Here is a 19,461-nt window from a genome sequence, read left to right as displayed (position 1 = left end):
ATTCCAAATATTGTTTTGTAGTGTTAAAAAAATACTATTAATTGTTTTCAATAAGTTTTTTAACAATAATTTTAAAATTTGTAGAGATTTCGATATACTTTTAATAAAAAACTTGGCTTTTAACTGGAAAATTTTAAGTAGTTGTACATCTATTTTGTTTTAAAAAGGTAAATATTTAAGTAATACTTATATTTTAAAATAAATCTTTAAACTGATTTAAAAGCTTTGTCAGACTTAAAAGAAAAATTGTATGTCCAGTAAACATTTTAGAATAATTTATAAATTTTGATTTTTCTTACTATAACAGAGAAGTAAACTGAAAGTATTAAAAGTAAAACTGAAAACACTCGTTTTCATAAAAACTTTTACATAAACGCAATATTACATGTAACACTCGCAACAACCAATACAACCGCACGTTCAACAACTTATATAAAAACCAATCAAACTGCTTGTACAAACAAAACATATATACATAAATTCGCTTATACAAACAGATAGATTACTGGCCTTCGCACCACCCGAGAGATGACAAATCGCCGACGCAAGTGATTGACGAGTTCTTGAAAGTCGTGGTTGAAGGCTCGAACAAGGCAAGGCTCAGATTTAAGCATGAGTTGAAGGTCAAGTATGGAGAAAGTGACATGGAATATTACGACTGTTTTTACCCGGATGACTATAATGAAGGTGAGGTAAACTAAACTAATTCGGTGTAAAATTTCGATGAATTAAAAAAACAATTTCGGTTTTAAATAGAGAATTAAATTTGGAAATATGTTGGGTTTAGACTTCAAATTATTAAAATAAACTTTATATAAACAAAGTTTTTAATTTTGAAAGATTTAAACTTGGTTTTAAGTATTGTAACTGTTTACAAAGTATTTATTTTTGTTTTCAGAAACCGAAGTAGTAGTGTTTATACATGGCGGTTATTGGCAAGAAGGGGAGTTAGTTCTGTTTATAGTTGAAATATTTTGTAAAAATTAAAAACATTGTACATGTAACCGCTCATTAAAACTTATTGCAGCAATTCTATATACCACTATCTGGCGGAAAGTATTACTGATGCAGGAAAAATCACCGTGTTTTTAGAAACACAAAATGCACCCCAGGGTTTGTTAAGCTTTAAAAACTAAACAAGTTCTAAGTTCTATATTAATCTGAAACTTAACAAAAAAAACTTAGAAATAAGGTAGTTAACAAATTAGTTGGCTTTTCAAATCACATATGTTATGATGTATTTTATACAGTAGCTGATGTTTTATTAAAACTAGGTACAAAATATTTTTATTTTGACAACAACTATGTTTGAAAAATTTATAATAATGTGTGTTTATATCAATGATGTGGAAATTAATAAATACTAAAACCAACCAAAACTAGTTTAAAATGTGCCTAATTGCAAAATAGATGCTTATTGGTTAATAATGGCTAAATATCACAAAAAACATAACAAATATTTTAATTTTAGCAAGTTGTTTAAAATAATTTAGCAACAATTTTTAAATTTATTGCATTTTGTTTTTTTATTTAATTAAACTTCACTAAATTTAAAACTTATTGTAATCAAGTATGTTGTATAAGCATTTATCTATGTCACAATGTTAATTTTATTTTATGTTCTATATAAAAAGAGTTTAAATAAAATATGAAATTTCGTCTGTGCACTAAACTAATGTTTTATAACAAAATAAAGAATTATAAAGTTTTGTTTAGAAAAAAAATAACACTGTTTTTGTCAACTTTTTTACACAAATTGAAGAATGATAAACAATTAAATTCTCTGTGTTAAACTTAGTTTTTTTCCTATCAAAAATTTCATTTATACACATATATACATACTTTATTGTGAATACTTAAAAATACCACACATGCGTTTTATAAGTTGTACCTACGAACATTCTAACATTATAACGTTTTATTTTCAATCAAATACGATTTATCAAATACTAGTTATATAAAAATAACCAGAAACTTTTTTTTTCAAATTTTAAAGTCAGCCTAACAATTGTGGTTACAACTTTTAATATTCACAAAAAAAATCCCCTATTCAGCGACAATGAGCACCATTGTCCACCAGTGCCGCTGTGGATTGGATAAAATCATCAATGATTTCAATAAAACGTCCAAAGTTCACCTCAGCGGTCACTCGTCGGGCGGACACAAGGTGGCGATGTTGCTCGCTTCTGATTGGTCGACACGCACGAGTGATTTTTTGCGCGGGAAACTCGGTCACGTGACGGTGTTGTGCGGAGTGTTCGAACTGGGGCATCTGATTGGTACTGAGGTGGATGTTCCACTGAAAATGAGCGAGTAAGATGAAGTTGTTTGTGTATCAATTAAAAAAAAAAGTTAAATACATTTTTTACAAAGTTTTGCAATAAAAGTATTTACGTTGTGTTTCTTCAAAACTCAAATCAGCAAAGTTTGTTTTTTAAGCATGTATTGATATAAAGTTATGAGAAAATAAATAAATTTTATAGCACTAAAATATGTAAGGTATTCAGTAGTAAAATTTTAGCAATACTCTGAGACACTTACATCACAACATAAACCTAATGCACATTTCTTGTGCTAAAATGATTCAATCTTAGTTTAAGAATTTCACTAGAACTTTGTAATTAGGATGTACATACATCTCGTCTACCTTCTATAACCGTTATAGCCTTCAGCGACTTTTATATCAAACGTTTAAATTAGTTGTCAAAACGAACATGAGAAATTTATGATTAAAGCAATATAATTGTTAAGTATATATTATGTAAAAAAATCACCGTCTACAAAAAAAAACTTTTTTGGTGGTACTTAAAATTAAATACTTCTATAGAAAAGAAGCGAGGGAAAACAGTCCTATTTGTTTAACAAAGGAACTTTCGGAAGCAACAAAAAAGTTTAAAAATATGAAATTGTTTCTGGTTCATACTGAATACGATGCAGTTACCATTAAATTGTGGCACAAACGCTTCGTTGAAGTAAGTTACTTTGTAGTACTTTTGAATATTTTGTATTTTTAAAAAATACTTACATTCAGGAAGTCAAAAAAGAACAGATGAATAATACTTACGAAATGTGCGTTAAAAATCACGATCATTTTTCACTAATAACAGCCCTACAAGACCAGTCTTTTTTAATTACAAAGGTAAGTATAACAACTTTGTTCTACTTTTTTAAATTTGTAAAATATTTTTGCAGAAAATTTTGTATAAAATATTATACTAAAATTCTATTTAGTTTATATTATGTATAAAAAGTAAGTTTCAAATTGGAATTTAAAAAATTATAATCTATCTACGGGGAACTTAAGTCATTTCAATATAGCTTCTAGTAACTTTTATAAATAGCTAGTATTTAAGTTAGGTTAGCCAGTTTGGTCTACCAAAAAAAAATCAAGATTAAATCTTAAACATAATCAACACTTAATTGCTTGTGTTTTAAATACTTTTAAAATAAGTAAAAAAAAGTTGAGTAAAACTTTTAAAGTCTTATATTATACTTGATATTTTTTGTTCTATTTAATAAAATATGATATGAACAAGTTTCAGGTAACGTATTTTCTTAAGTTGTTCTTTTTAATTAAAACAACGCCATATAATTCAAAAAATAAAGAAACTTATTGTTAAAACTTTGATAAAAATCTTTTGTCTCAATAATAAAACAAGTACAAAATTCTGGTTTTACTCTAATGACTTTTGAAACCTATGTCAATTTTACAACTGAAGTATATTAAAAAATTACTTAATGACTTGAACTTAAACTTTCATACTTTAAAACTCAAAGATTTAATTGTTAACTTATTTAAGAAAATAACGTTAAAGTTTAATATAGCAGTAAAGTCATAACATGCTTGTATAAAAAATTAAGTACTTTGGGTAATAATAGTTTGTAGTTTTTTATAACCGTACGGCTTTAAAAAGTACAGTTATCAAAAAAACTTTGTTTACAAAACAACTATATCTTTTTTGAATAGATCATTTAATGAATAATATAAACTACTTTTTGTGTTAACAATATTCAAATTACTAGTATGTTCGGGAATATTTTTTTTATTAATTAAAAGCTCGTTGTTAAACTTAATACTTTTTAGTTTTAGTAAACTTCATATTTAAAATGTTCTTTTTAGATAAAGTTATCTTTTTTTGATTAATCGTACAATATACTTGTAGTATATTAAAATATATTCTAAGTAAAAAGTTAAACCTTATCAGATTATAATGCTTGCTGAACGATTTTCAAAAGAATCTCTTTAAATCTTTACTTTTTTTTGTAATTTTTCCTAATATTTTTAATAGGTTATGTGTGGAGTTAAACAAGAAACTTATGAAGATGAAAAATGTATTTCTGAAAAACTTTAAAATAGTTATATGTTTTAACTTTTTTTAATACATGTGTATGTGTTTTTTTTCGAATTTTTAGATTATTAATAGAAACTTTTATTTGATTTTTTCTACCGTTTAGCTGTTTTTAAATCTAAAAAGTAAAAAATACTTTGTAAAAGTAAATGCTTACCTATTTATAATTTTTATCATTTTGTTTATGTTAGTTCAAGGTTATTCTAACATTTATTGTTTTAAACAAACTTAAAGAGTGTAAAGTATAAAAAAACTTTATCTACTTCAAATTAAACGAAAAAGTATTCTTTTTGAATGATTTAAAGTCTAGTTGTTGCTCTTTTCTCTTTGTATTACTGCTAAATTAAATTGGTTTCTCTACACAAAGTTTAGGTTTTAGTGTTTTTTTTTTTTTTCAAATAAATATTAGTTTAAATAAAGTTTCTCAAAAATAGTAAAAGTTAAACGAAATTTATAAGTTTACAAGCACTACAAAAATAACCTTAAATATGTATGTTTTAGTCAAATAAGATATTTTTAAATTTTTGTTGTGTTCAAGAAGGTTTCACTCAAATTTAAACTATCAAACTAAAATCTATGTAGCCTATTTGAAAGCTGTTTATGCCCTTATTAACGCAATTAAATTTTTAAATTTCAACAAAGTTAGAAAATAGCAGGCAGCTGTATTTATTGTCGTTACCTTTTTTAAAATAAAACTATATTAAACAGGTTTAATTTAAATCGTATGTGGTGTAGTTAAAAAACCTAGAAAGTTTTCATAATTTTTACAGAAATTCACACAGCGTAATTATTACATCATAAAAAATTCTACATTGTACCGTTTGAATTTATTACCTTAAAATAAGTCTATGAAACAGATTTAAGTTAAACGCCATGATCAACTAACAAATTATATAAGTATGGAAATCGAGTTTATTCCGAAAACTTATAGACGAAGATGGGCCATCTTGTTTATATCTTCAACAATAATTGCATTAAAAGGCTTTAACAAGTCTTGTTTTGGCCCAAGTAATCAGATTCTGGCAAAATATTTTGATGTAGAGCCATGGAAAATTGATTGGTTCGTGAACATTCAATCTGTTGTGTTTTTTCCATTTTCAATTTTGCTTTGCCTAATTACTACAAAAATGGGTTACAGGTTTAAAAACTAGTTATTTTAATATCTTTTCAAATTATGTTACATGTTTAGTATCTTTTTTTGCTTAGAATAAGGGAATTGAATATAATATTTTGTTTTAACAAGTAATAACATTTTCTTTTAGTCTTGTACTATTTAATTTTACAATTAAAGTTAAGTTTTAAATTAAGTTTTATTGAAATCTTAAACAAAAGATCAAAAAGTAAGTTTATTTTTGTATTGTATTAATTTTTTATCTATCTACTTTATTTGAATACTTATGTAAAATTTCTATGATTGTAAAAATAATTTTTCATTAGTTTAGCATTAATACGCAAAAGTAGTTGAACAAATTGATAACAACTGTGTTTTGACTGTATACTAAAAATACAGAGCACCATTAAAATATTGCTGAAGTAGTACTTCTGAAAACTTATAATCTCTAAAAACAACAACAAGCTTAATTTTTTTATACGTTTTTATATAACTTGTTATATGATCGGGATACTAGTGTCAGTAGTTTAGAAAATCATATAAGTTAATCTTCTTCTATCAAAAATGACTGAACACGTTTTGTATTTAACTGCATATTTTCTATAGTTATCAGGTATAGTTGAATTGCTCAAACATTATGACTTATGGTTAATTAATAGTATAGTTTGATTACAAAAATTCTGCCTTTTAAATTTTATTTTACATAGTTGGTAAAATGTAAATAGAGATTTTTTTTATACGTTATTTAAATTTAACAAAGTGAACTAACTTTGATTAAAAAATTCAGATTAGTTTATAAGCCAAACATTACAGTGACGTTTTTTTATTGAAGTTACTTAAATGTTTTAATACAATTGATATTAATATATAAGCATAAAAATATTTAAAATAAACTATCGAAAGTTTAAAATAGATTCATGAAATTTTTCAAGGCGTAAGTTACCCAAAACTCAAGTTTTTTACTTTTTTTATACAATAGCAAGAGTATTAAACGACGATAAAAATGTATTATTGCAAATAGTTAAAAAAAAAATAACTTTCAACTGCCGTCTGTAGATATTGCAGTTGTATAAATAAAAATATTTAGCTGATATAAACTTTTGCTTCTTAGCCATGTAATAGACATGCAACCAAATTTATATCCACAACTAAGTTATTAAAAAACTAGCGTTTATACGGAAGTAAATTGAATAAAACTCAATTACAAAACTAGGAATAACTGATATAATACAAACTAAAACGATTGCTTTAAAGTCAAAATACTAGTACTATTAAGTATGATGTACAAAACATATACAAAAAAAAGTCTAATACACTTATAACTGTCATATATTAACTAATTTAATAGAGAGCTAATTTGTTAGTAAACACAGGAGCAAAAAAATAATTTAAAACACTAAGTTTTTATTAAAACTCAAAAACTTTTAGTTAAAATCGATATAATTTAACATACTTTAAAGTCATTGATAAACCTATATTAAAATATAAAACAATAACTATAAAAGTTTTTTTTGGTATCCAACATATATTTTTTAATAATGATCAAGGTATATGTACTAGTAAATATATACAACAAAAGTACAAACATTGAAAACAGCATTAGTTTTGTCGACTACAGACTACTTACTGTAACCTTAAATATTAAAAAAAATCGTTTTAAACAAATCTATACAAAATCCATTAATACAAAATCAACAGACTGTTGGTGGTTCTGACCCTGCTGCAGCAGATACCCGGCTTCGTCATCACCTCCTACGGAATGAGCTCGCCCGACGGCTATTATTACGTCATAACCGGCCAGGCGCTGATGGGCGCCTGCAACGTGCTGTCGTGGGCCCTCCCCGCCTCCACCGCCTCCATATGGTTCGGCAAGAACGAAGTGACCGCCGTGGTGGCCGTCCACGTGGTGGCCAAGGGTTTGGGGGAGTCCCTCGGGTCTTTCGTGCCGACCGCGTACGTGGATGTCACTTCTGAAAGAATGGAGGTTTTTTTGTTAGGTGTTTTGTAACTGCGGTTTTAGTTTTGCTAAGAGTAAATTGTTTTAACAGGTCTTTGTCTGAGAGTAAATAACTTTTCCCGGTTTTTAATATAAACTTAAACTATGTTTTTTAATTAACTCACTATAAAACACTTTGTTTGTTAGTTATGATCCAAGTTTAATAAGATACTATCATTTTTGTTATGTAAAACTTTTAAAAGACTTCTCCTTAGTTTTTCTTCTATTTTGCTAGTAAAAAAAACTATAAAGTTGTTAAAAAAAATCAGGTTAGTTAACAGCCTTATAATGAACTGCATGATTAATTTTGTATTTTCTATTAAAACTTCAAATAAAAAACCGTAACAAACAATTTAAAATATATTTCTCTTCCTAACAGCTTGGAGGGACTTGGATGCGGATCTACATCCTCCTCGGCCTCGCCGCCCTCCTCGTCAACGTCGTCGCCTTCTGCGTCGTCCACGACCGGCCCTCAAACCCACCCAGCCTTGCCCAGTACAAGCTGGAGGTGCAGCGCCGGATGACGGGGCCGGGCAGGGACAAGACGAAGACGAGGGACTTCATCAACTCGGTGGAGCACGTCGTCTCCACTTTGAAGAGCGTCTTCGGCGATCCGGTGTTCGTCGCGGTGTGGCTCCTGTTCGGCGCCAACATGCCCGTGCTGAGCTGCAGCAACGTTTTGTTGTCTTCCATGGTGCTGAGGGAGTTTCCCGGCGAGTTTGGGGACGATGGAAGCTTGGACGAGACCGTCGGGTTCGTCCTGATGATTTCGTGGGTGATGTTTTGCGCCGGGGCGCTCATCTGTAGCCCCGTGATCAACTGCACCAGGAGGTTCAAGGGGGTTGTGGTCTTCGGGCAGGTTTTCCTGCTGCTTGCGTGCGCCTCCATCTACGCCGGGGTGTTTTACAAGTCTCTCAAATTGATTTATTTTGGAACAATGTTACAAGGTGGGTCTGTTTAAAAAAATTGTTGAGATAAACTTTGTTTGACCTTAACAGACGAAACATTTTATTTTAGAGTTTTTAGTTTTGCAACTTTTATTAAAAAAAAAAGTATTTTTATTGCTCTCTCTTTTGTCTCTTTGAAGCTTTCTGTTTAAATTAAACAGTTTATAATACTAAATAATACTTTTCCAGAAAGGATTAAACAGAGACTTAATTTCCAGGTTTCATGGTCAGCTGGGTGTACACTTCCCTGGTCGAGATGATATCCGAGGTGTCCTACCCCAACTCCTCCATATCCGTTACCCTCCTCTGCGTCGTCAGTCCCGCCATTTTCTCCCTCATCTACCCGCTAGTGGGCAGGTTTCTGTTGGAGCGTTTTGGCGGGAAAAGCTGCGCGCTGTTTTCCTGCGTCATGGTGGCGGTTTGCTGCGTGACGAGTTGCTTGATCAATCCTGTTTACAGGAGGCAGAAATCGTACAGCAAGGAAGACCACATGCCCCTGATAAACTCGGATGATTGATGTTTTGAAAAAAGTTTTACAAAAATAAAGATTTGAATTTTTTTTTATTGACATACGAAAATGTATTGCATTTCTGTAAAATCTACATACTCTTTTTCCGCAAATTAAAGTTATAAATTGTCTACTTTTTAAATTTGTGTCAGGATTTTTTTCCATTTTAAACTTTAGCTCTAGTTGGCAAAAAATACTACTTTTTAAAGACTTAAGTAACTTTTAATAAGTGTTTGTACAGCTCTAAAAGCTTTAATATCTTTATTTTATTGTCTTAAGTCGTTTTTAGCTTAAAAAACTGCTATAATTGAGTTTATGTAATTATAATAAACACATTTGAAACGCTTTTAAAAATAAAAAGTAAGTTTTGAATACTTAAGCTTCGTTTTAAACATGAAATAATCAAATAATTAATCAAACTAACTTTCAACAGAAATGAAAAAATAAATATGACTTGATAATACCTGTTAACAAAATTTATTATGAGCACATACTTGAAAGTATTGAAAACATTATAAGTTAATTAGTACATCTCTCAAGTTTTTGTTAACAAGATATTAAAGAAACACTTGAAACTGATAAAGCTTCCTAATTCAACAGGCAGTATTGAAACTTAAGCAGTAAATTTGAATTCAGCACTCTTTAGTACTTAGCTTTATTTTTCATTGAAGACTATTTTTAACAAGACAAAGTCGTTTAAAGCTTTAACTCTTTTTACAAAAACTCAGCATTTCATGTTATAAAAGCTGATAAAAATTGTATAAAGTTTAGGTTGTTTGAAAAAAGAGTTTGTGCTTGTTTTTATCACATTTTTAAAAGTTCATACAATTTTAAGTGTTTTTATCCAAAATCTAAAGATGTGTTTTATGATGTGTTTGTTTATACTTTGTTGTGATCAAGATGTTTAAATAATGTTATTTATTAACCAGAGTAAAAATAGAAAACATCAACAAACAAGAAATTAAAAAAAGTTATCAAAGGAACTCAATAAAGTTGTTTTTTAATTGCATTTAACTAGTTTAGTAAAACTTTTTACTTAAACACATCTCCCACAGGGAATAAAATGTTCACATTTTCAAAAAAGTATGTGGTTTAAAGTTAGCTAGTTTTTTGTTAAAAACTTATTTGACAAACCAAAATTGTAATTTTGTACCTTCATACCTGTACCAGCAAGTAACACTTGCTTTTTTAACATTTCGCGTAAAAATGTAAAACCAAAAATGTTTTTGCCTTATCAATTTGATATATTTTCGAAGCACTCATAAAAAATAAGTTTGCAAAACTACAAGCAGTTTTTGTTCATGTTACCCTCTTTGTGCTAATGAAATCATGTAACATGGTAACCGTTTACATCAGTACTGTTTCATCAAATGTAAGTCAAACAACATTGTCAAGCAGTCACGATAGGTACATTTTTATAACCATTAAATATTTAAGATAAGAAAATTCGTTAACTTTATATGAAACTTAGTATCAAATATCTTGTAAAATTAACTGTAAATTAAAAGTGATGATGAAGTTTTTTTGTTTACATGTAAAATTCAAACACAAATGTGTAAACTTGCTTTTTACTGCATAAATAAAGATCGCACTTTTGCTTAACTCAGATTAAGCTCAATCTTTTTAGCAGTAACTATACATGATCTCTCAGTTTTACTCATTTTAACAGTCAATTTAATAACTTTGACAGTTAGCTTGTGTTTTTTAGAGTAAAAGCTAAGTTAAATAGAAGTAAGTTTGAAGATTTGAAGTAAAAAATTCTAAAACAAAAATATCAGCTTATTTCAACGCTAATAAAAATAGTAAAGGTTAAACGAGTGTAAGTTAGTTAAAAAAAAACTTTTTTTTTATTTTTGTAAGTTTTTATAATAAAAATGGTTATTTTTCATTAAGATTACTACAAAAAAACATTTAATGAAAAATATAACAATTAAACTTTGCTTTCAAAGACATAACTGTGTCTATTACCCTTAAACTTTAATAAACTTCACAACTCTTGCTATTTTTTTTTTAATTTGATGAATATAAATATAAAGAATGACTATTAAATATTAAAATGTGACATAGTAAATATAATTTAATTTATACTTTTGTTTTGTAACTATCCAGAAAATAAATTTATTTTTCAAAATTATAGTAACTTATAAGTGTTTTTTATTACTAAAAAGTTATGATTTTTAGTTTGTTTTTACAATACTAAACTTCAAATCAACTTAGTTTTAATTATTGAATAACTTGTTGTTTATGAATTAATATTAATTTAATATCATATGCTTTACATATTATAGATTATGAATTTTAATATATTTAAGTACCACTGTTGAATAAACACCTTGAATTATTCTATAGACAAAGAAATATAATAACAAAGAACTTTTAAACAGTGCTGATAACAAATAATCCAATTTATTTCACTTTAAATCGAAACAAAGAACTTAAAATGTGAAAAAGTAAAATTAATGTACATTAAAAATTCAAAACTAAAAATACTTTTTTAGTGACAGTAGAAAATTTTGAAAACGTTTGTCACTTCAGAGTAATCAAAGCAGTTTCAGTATTTTTTAATTCAATTTTTTTTAGTTCTTTAGATCAGTTTTAAGTTTAACTTAATTGTTTTTTAGTTTAATTTTTTGTTTTTACTATATAAGTTTTGATGTTTAAAAGTAAACGTGAGTTTGACAGTGACAAACAAAAACTTAAAATATAAAAAGACCTAAATTAAATAGAAATAAGTTTGAATATTTGAAGATAAAATTTCTAAAACAAAAAATATCAGCTTTTTTCAACGCTGATAAAGATAGTAAAGGTTAAACGAGTGTAAGTTAGTTTAAAAAAAAAGCTTTTGTTTTATTTTTTATTAGTATTTTTTATCAAAAATGAGTATTTTTTATCTAAAATGAACATTTTTGATTAAGACTACCGCAAAAAAAAACATTTAGTGAAAAATATAGCAATTAAACTTTGCTTGTAAATAAATAAACTTATCTATTACCCTTAAACTTTAATAAACTTTACAATTCATACTAACTGTTTATCAAAACGTTGATGAATAATATAACAACGATTATACTTATACTAAAATCAGACACAGTAAATACTAATTTTATTTATACTTTTGTTTTGTAACTATCCAGAAAATAAACTTTTTTTTTTAAATTAAAAGTAGCTTTTAAGTATTTTTATTACTAAAAAGTTATAATCTTAAGTTTTTTTTTTACAATACTAAACTTCAAATCAACTTAGTTATTAGTGATAAAAACTTGGTTTTATAAACTAATGCTAATTAAATTACATATGCTTAACATATTATGGATTATTAATTTTAATATATTTAAGTACCACTGTTTAAAAATCACCTTGAATTATTCCATAGACAAAGAAATATTATAACAAAGTACTTTTTAAAGTGCTTATAACAAATAATCCAATTTATTTCACTTTAAATCGAAACAAAGAACTTTAAATGTGAAAAAGTAAAAATAATTTACATTGAAAATTCAAAACTAAAACACTTTTCTAGTGACAGTAGCAAGTTATAAAAAAGTTTGTTACTTCAGAATAATCAAAACAGTTTTAGTATTTTTTAACTGGAACACTGTAGAAATCTATAGATCAGCTTTAAGTTGAATTAAGTTGTTTTTTTAATTTATTTTTTATTTTTACATTTTAAGTTTGACAAAAACAAACAAAAGTTAAAAGTAGAGACCTATTTATAATCAATGGTTAAAACCAACTACAACTTTTATTGTTTGAGTTTTTGAGGTAAAAAAATTTAAATCTTTAAAAGAAACAAAAAAGCTTAAAAAGTTATAAGCTCAATACTTTTTTTTCATGAGCTAAGAAATTAGAAAATACTTAGCTTAAGCAAAATATTCTTCTTTAATACATTAAACAATAAAAAGTGTCAAAAAACATAAATTTAACAATGACAGTGTTAATGAACATAAAAGCTATAGTACATTTAATCAGTTTTTTAATTTTATTTTTAAGGTCAGATTTTATTACAAAAAAATAAAAAAATTATATAAAGTAAACAGTTCAATTGTTTTTGAGAGCACTTAGTTTTTAGAATACTTTTGTTTTAAACTTGTTATTTATTTCTTAAAAAAAAGACAAAGCTCAGACAAAAAAAAGCGCTTAAACAAAAAGTAAACTTCTGAAGAAAAAATACTAAAAAACCATTTAAATATTATACCTTATGAAATAAATCTAACAACATGTAAAAAAAATAAAAAATTACTTTTCTTAATAAACAGAAAATTTTAGAACAGAAACCTCAAAATAGTAAAAAGTACTATGTATACTCAAAACGTCTATAGTTAATAAAAAATCCAACAAAACAACTCAAGTTTTATTCAAAGAGGTAAAACATCTAACAACATTGTAAAACAATTAAAAAGTGTCATTATTTCTTCAAAAAATAAAATTTTACAACAGAAACCTTAGAACAGTAAAGGTTTTTATAGTTTTTAAAAACTCCAACAAAACATCTTTAGCTTTATTCAAAGAGGTAAAAATCAAACAACATTCAAAAAGCGTCAGCAACAAAACACCTTCTTGAAACAGTCACCGACCACCACGAAGGGTCTGAACACGAGCAGCAAGCAATCCTCGTAGGCGAGGACGGTGGACCACTGGTTGACGAGGAGGTAGCCGCTGTAGGTGACGATGTACTTGAGCATGTCCTGCTGCCGGTAGAAGTTCATGGCGAACACCGCGCAGGCCGAGCCGATGCAGATGAGGGCGCGGCAGAAGCACCACCGAATCAGCCTGCTCCACCGCATTTGCACGTCTCTTTTTACCTGCATTGATTGAAAATATTTAAATTGTTATCTTTAAACTTATTTAGTACTGGCTCTAATTAAAGATAAAAAAAGAAAAGTTTTCCCTTCACTTGCCACAATAATCACCAAGTTTACTGACAACTTGCTACTGAACATACTAGCTGTAAAGTATGTTCGAATATGTTTAGAGTATCGTTTGAGTTTTTGCTTTTAAACTTTATTCTTAAGATGTAGCGTAAGAAAGACTAATACTTTACAAACTTTCAAACAGTCTTTTCGTGTTATTATTCTCAGAAAAGCAGTAATCAAAACCTAAAACTAAAAATTAAAACTAAACGTATTCATCTAACCTGTTCCTTGTTCGCCTCCTCAGCCTCCTTCTTGCCCCGCTTCCGGCTCGTGTGCTTCTGCGAGGTGGGCAGGTAGAAGAGGAGGAACAACGAAACGTGGGCCAGGACGTTCCACGCGTCCACCAGCACCCTCCTGCCCAGCACCAGCGCGTCCACCTCGCACGTCGCCCCCCTCGTGCAGCAGTTCCTCTCCACGAACGTCAGCACCCCTGCTCCGACGAACATGAGCGCGATCATGGTGAGCGACACGAGCGAGACCGTCTTCACTCTGGCGCTGTTGTACGAGGCGAAGACGGAGGAGGAGTACAAGAAGTTCTGCCGCAGCCACAAGAAAAGATGGCACCTGAAGGTTTCAACCATCTGCAGGATGATCACCGACTTGCACAGGTAGAAGTAGGTTGTGTCGCTCACCTCCAAGGTTCCAGGCTCCAGCATCAAGACCTCCAGGGCGAGCGTAAACACGGACAGCAGGGGTCCCAGGGTGGCCAGCATGATGAGCAGGGACACGCTCCTGGCCTTCTTCCACATTTTTTTGGCAATCAGGTGCATGAGGAAGCTGAGGAAGAGCCAGGCGGTGAGGAGGGAGTAGACGGAGACGACTACCAGGTAGGCGAGCTTGCTGGCGTCGTTTGCTGGTTCAGTGATGGTTGAGTTGTTACTGTAACCAGTCATTTTATTTGTTAGTTTTTGTCTGCTGATTAAATACATAAAGTTTGTAGTTGATTAAATGCGAAAACTTGCTGAAAACGTTTATATGAAAATAAGTTAATGTTTCAAGTTTTGTTTTCAATTTTGATTCTTCTGCAGCCTAACTGTTTTCATTGATTTTTATGTTGTTCTTGCAAAAGTTATTACATGCTGTTATGCTACTTATTTTACTGATTTGGTGGAAAAAGTTGATAGTTTTTTATGTCATGTAACTCCAAAACAAAAATTAAACCAACAAGCAATGTTGCAGAGCCTAAAACTGCTGTTAATCTTGCAGTGGTAATCTTTTAAATTATGTAGGTTTTCAAGCTTGGAATTCTTATAGTTTTTAATCAGTAAAATTGTTTATTTTAGCAATAATATTTTAAAATCTAGCGAAATTCCTAAAAAATAAACATAATGGTGTTAAAAAGTTATTTATATTTTATACATGCAACAATGTTAACAATGTTAAACAATGTTAAGAAGCATCAAAAACACATATGGTTTTGTTTTGGATATTTGAGATGTTTCTTAAAAAACTTTTTTATTAAGCTTATAAACAGATAAAACCTTAATAATATATAAAACACATATACCTTTTTAAAAAATTTTAAATGTAACTAACACAATTTGGCTCGTTCTTGAAACTAGTATACAGACTTTTTTTTTGTAATTTTTAAACTAAAAAACACACTGACTTAAAAAGCTTGATCTTCAAACTAAAGCTTTTAGGTTTTAAGTTAAAACAAATTCAAACATAACTTTTTAAAGTTTTTAAACTGTTCAAGTCTATAAAACTTTGTTAAACACAAATAATAATTCAATTACTTATCAAATGGGTTTCTAATTAGATCATAATAAAATATTTAATTAATATTGAAGTTGGCATTTTTCCTATATATTTTGAAAGTGAGTTAAACTAGTCTATTTTTAGAAAGTATATTTTATAGTACATTTAAGTTTTATGATTACTAAGTTTTTGTTAGATAAAAGTGTAAGTTTGGAGATCAAGCTTATTAAGTCAGTATTTGCTTTTTAGTATACAATTTATAAAAACAAGTGTTCTATTTTAAAGAACGCGCAGAACTATAACAATTACTGTTTCAAAATATTTCTAAAATTAACCATCAATAAGTATTTTAGGCATAATAATGATTGCAGTATCTCTTGAGAATTGTAATGTGTAAAATCAATTTAAAGATTAATTTTAACCAATAATAAATAGTATTTCAATAGCAGTTCTAAACATATCATTATTAGCATTTCTAAAATTGCTTTAGAACATATTTTGAAAACTTTAAACAACACTTTTAAGAACACAAAGTTTTAAAACAGTTATGGTTATTGGATAAATGAATAACATTATTTACTTATATAAACAGTTTTACTACTGCTTAAAAAGTCATGTGTAGTAGTGTATTAGCTGTGTGATTGACATATACGCAGTTTAAACTGTTGACACCAAAGTAGCTAAACGGAAAACTACCAAGCTAGTAATCTACCAAAAGCTTTTCATCTTTTTAAAGCAACAAATGTATACTGATTCTTTTTTTTTAACAAACAAAAGACTAAAAAATAACTATTATATACCTTATCTTTAAAATTAATAAGTTATACAAACTAAGTATAAAAAAATTAGTATACATATTAAGTTTTTTTACTGATCTTGAAAAACAAGTTTCGGCTTTGTATGTTTTTTCAAACTATAAATTGAATCAAGAATTTTTTTATTTAAGCGCTCAACTAAGTGTTGTGGTTTTTGTTGCATGGTTAATCAATCATACATTTGACCTGATTTTGTTTCTAAAGTTACTTTTAAAGATGTTTTTTTTAATTACAACAAAACTTTAATGTTTTAGGTCTATTTGTTTCTAAATAAATAACATATCACATAATTACTACTAATGAGCATTTAAATTTTTTTTCAAACTAATTATGTTGAACTAAATATTAAAAAACAATTTAAGTCACAAAAGTATTAGTTAGTCATACTTAAAAAAACTTTATAAAATTTAAAAATATTATCATCGTTGTATTTGTTAGCATAATTATTAATATTTTTTCTAAATCTAACTTTTTTTCGATTAATAAAAAACTGAATTTATATCTAATGCTACAGCTGTGTGAGTTGAATAAAAAGCTAAATTTAACTTGAAAAATAATTAAAGCTCTCATTTTTATAAAAAGCTGTTGTTCACACTTTATAAACTGTGAAAAAGTGGTTTGGTGTTAGTATTTTTTCGTGGTTTTTAGTGCATGACTAATAGTTTAAATATAAACATGAAAATGTTATAAATTTAAAATTTTGTTTTTAGATAACAATCTTAAATGTACTGTATAATGTATAGCAAAATAACAAGCTCAACTTAGTGTGTTTACTGCTTAGTTTACTAGCCAGTATGGTTGCTTTGTAGCAGAGATTAACCTACAACGCTCTAGTTTGTTTCCAATGCCGTCGCTGAGTTAATGCAAGTTCGTTTGTAAGAAAAAAGCCAATATTTTCCGCGCAAAACAAAAAGAGATTATTGTGCAATTTTTAAACAGCAAATGTCAAATCGAATTTGCATTATTGTTGCTCATTGATCAGTTTAGTTTAAAAATATACTGTTTTACTACAAATTAAAGAAATGTTTGAGATTATAAACGATTGTCAACTGAATCAAACAAGATATTAAACAATGATATATAACTAGAGTTTTGTTACACACAATTTGTTCATTTATGTTCAGTAACTTTTTGTTTCAGTTAAAAATATAAAAGATTATAATTAGTAACCAAAATAAACAGTTTTTATTTTCATTGTTACTATTACTATAAGATCTTTCTACTAAAAAAGTTTTTTTTTTGTTACCAAAACTGTGGCAGCTTTGTTCTAAAAAAGTTTTTTTTATGATACTTTCTATTAAACAAAAAAGTTTAGTGCAGTAATAATCATGTGATTTTGAAATATGAGAAGCAATTAAAAGCTTTTCACCTTTGTGCAGTGGCTGTTTAAAAATAAGAAGGAAAAATTAGTTTAAGTTTTTTTACAGTCTGCATTTGTTTTTAAAACATTATTTTAACAGAAAGCTGCTGTTGCTAAAAGTAGCTGTTAAAATATTTTTTGTCGAGTTGCGTTTGATAAATTTCACAAGTTTGAATTAACTATTTTTATCAACGGCAGTTTAAAATTTAGTTTTTGTTCAATATCAACCATTAGCTATAGAAATTTAAGTTGTTATCAACAAAACTAAAATACACCCTAAATTCATATTTAAACTTGTAAAGGAATCAGAACGAAAACGAAAGTTGTAAAGAAATATAATTTTAATAGTTCTTTGAAGTAACAACCTTTTTGATTTAAAGCAATCTGACAACAAACCTAATTGAAAGCCAAAACAAAACCTTTTAAAAAGCTCTTCCATGCCAACTCACCTTTTTAAACTAAAAAAACAATTTCAATCTAACAAAAACTGGCACGCAGTAGACTAACATGAAAATAATGAGCACAAAAACAAGTTATTACCAAAAAGTTTAAAAAATCTCACGCTGAGCTTCCGACTATTGTTATTTAGGAATGTGCACTAGTTTTTCATTGCCGCAAGTTCTTTGATTTCCCGCTCACTGTTAAGAGTTGTTTTTTTATATAATATTTTGTTAGTGTTTTATAATTTTCTGTAGTTTTTAAAATGTCTAAAAACTTTTTTTGAAATTTAAAACTGCTCTAAGTTTATAGCAGTAAAAGCATCTGACAGTTTTTTGTTGTGTATTGGTTGAAAATTTGTTGAAAACACTATTCTGTTTGAATTATTTGTTTTAAAAGCATAACTTGCACAATTGTCACTTTTTTTTCAAAAAACCCTTAACTAAATTGTTTTATTAAAACAAGCTAACAAATGTTTCTAAACTAAAACTCAATCAAAACGTTTTTTTTTTTTAACTTAGGATTGTCTAAAAGCACTCGTAAACCACTTATACTTAATTAAATACTTGACTTCAGTAAGCATATCAATGTGCAATACACATTTTAGAAGCTACCTGACAACATTTAACTTTTACTCTAATATGAGAGAACGCTTTCAACTGCTTTTTCTCGGCAGCCATTCTCAAATAACTCATTACTAGCAAACTTTATTTAAACATTTCAAATGAGCCATATGAAGTTACTTGAGTTAATTAGTGCGTGCATTGTTCAAACAAAAGAATATTTATAGTGTGTAATTAGCAGTATTGTTTATATATAAGCCCTATGTTTTGTGTTGCAGTCGAGCAAAAAAAAGCTTTTTTTATTATTTTTCTGCATGAAATAGTGATAAAACACAAATAGCAGCTTAGTGATAATGTTACAAAACTTATTTGATTTTTCAACAAATTTAGCAGAAAAACAGGTGTTTTTTCGTTTGTTAAGTTGTGCGAGCAACAATCGAAGTGACGGATTGACAGATAATAGGAAGTTGCAGAAATTTTTAAACTTTTAACTTTTCCTTGCGTCTGTTCCAGATAGCGGCTCTCTGCCTTTTACTTTTGTTTTTAACAGCTAACTGTTATTTTTAACTATTTTTATCTTTACGAGCTTATGCGGAAGGACAGCAGAATATTAGTTTTGCGTTAGCAGGCCACACTTAAATGCCTTTGTGCGTAGAATGAGCAGATTCTGCAAATACCTGATGTATGTTAACAAGGACATTTTAGAAACTGTTAACATTGCAAGTTGAAAGGTTTCGTTTAAACATTTCCATAAAGTTTT

At 28.0% G+C, this 19,461-nt stretch overlaps 3 protein-coding genes across 3 annotated transcripts; 2 read left to right on the top strand and 1 right to left on the bottom strand.

Annotated features, from left to right (window-relative positions):
* The first annotated feature begins 451 nt into the window (after positions 1 to 451).
* LOC145840859 (kynurenine formamidase-like) lies at positions 452 to 4,414 on the top strand. Its single transcript, XM_082948199.1, has 7 exons — positions 452 to 687; positions 899 to 947; positions 1,028 to 1,113; positions 2,055 to 2,313; positions 2,828 to 2,972; positions 3,032 to 3,139; positions 4,290 to 4,414. The coding sequence occupies exons 1-7, from the start codon at positions 645 to 647 to the stop codon at positions 4,350 to 4,352; spliced, it is 753 nt and encodes a 250-aa protein (XP_082804325.1). The 5' UTR covers positions 452 to 644; the 3' UTR covers positions 4,353 to 4,414.
* Positions 4,415 to 5,248: 834 nt separating this feature from the next.
* Positions 5,249 to 9,135, top strand: LOC145841239 (choline/ethanolamine transporter flvcr2a-like). The gene is made up of 4 exons (XM_082948605.1): positions 5,249 to 5,487; positions 7,159 to 7,444; positions 7,836 to 8,403; positions 8,622 to 9,135. The coding sequence occupies exons 1-4, from the start codon at positions 5,249 to 5,251 to the stop codon at positions 8,918 to 8,920; spliced, it is 1,392 nt and encodes a 463-aa protein (XP_082804731.1). The 3' UTR covers positions 8,921 to 9,135.
* Positions 9,136 to 13,445: 4,310 nt separating this feature from the next.
* Positions 13,446 to 14,576, bottom strand: LOC145841009 (uncharacterized). Its single transcript, XM_082948368.1, has 2 exons — positions 14,046 to 14,576; positions 13,446 to 13,713 (listed from the first exon to the last, which is right to left on the bottom strand). Exons 1-2 carry the CDS (start codon positions 14,571 to 14,573, stop codon positions 13,450 to 13,452), a joined length of 792 nt encoding a protein of 263 aa, XP_082804494.1. The 5' UTR covers positions 14,574 to 14,576; the 3' UTR covers positions 13,446 to 13,449.
* Positions 14,577 to 19,461: the final 4,885 nt, after the last annotated feature.

This window comes from Thalia democratica, chromosome 7, assembly GCF_965202585.1.
Source record: "Thalia democratica chromosome 7, ktThaDemo2.hap1.1, whole genome shotgun sequence".
NCBI lineage: Eukaryota > Metazoa > Chordata > Thaliacea > Salpida > Salpidae > Thalia > Thalia democratica.
The sequence above is the reverse complement of the archived record's forward strand: the minus strand, read 5'-3'. Positions and strand labels throughout refer to the sequence as shown.

Coding starts and splice junctions, on each gene's coding strand:
- LOC145840859 (XM_082948199.1), top strand. CDS start 645: ATGGAATATTACGACTGTTTTTACCCGGATGACTATAATGAAG. Junction 688..898: donor CCCGGATGACTATAATGAAG/GTGAGGTAAACT, acceptor TTTTGTTTTCAG/AAACCGAAGTAGTAGTGTTT. Junction 2,973..3,031: donor GGCACAAACGCTTCGTTGAA/GTAAGTTACTTT, acceptor ACTTACATTCAG/GAAGTCAAAAAAGAACAGAT.
- LOC145841239 (XM_082948605.1), top strand. CDS start 5,249: ATGGAAATCGAGTTTATTCCGAAAACTTATAGACGAAGATGGGCCATC. Junction 7,445..7,835: donor TCACTTCTGAAAGAATGGAG/GTTTTTTTGTTA, acceptor TCTTCCTAACAG/CTTGGAGGGACTTGGATGCG. Junction 8,404..8,621: donor TTTTGGAACAATGTTACAAG/GTGGGTCTGTTT, acceptor CTTAATTTCCAG/GTTTCATGGTCAGCTGGGTG.
- LOC145841009 (XM_082948368.1), bottom strand. CDS start 14,573: ATGTGGAAGAAGGCCAGGAGCGTGTCCCTGCTCATCATGCTGGCCACC. Junction 13,714..14,045: donor AGGAGGCGAACAAGGAACAG/GTTAGATGAATA, acceptor CAATCAATGCAG/GTAAAAAGAGACGTGCAAAT.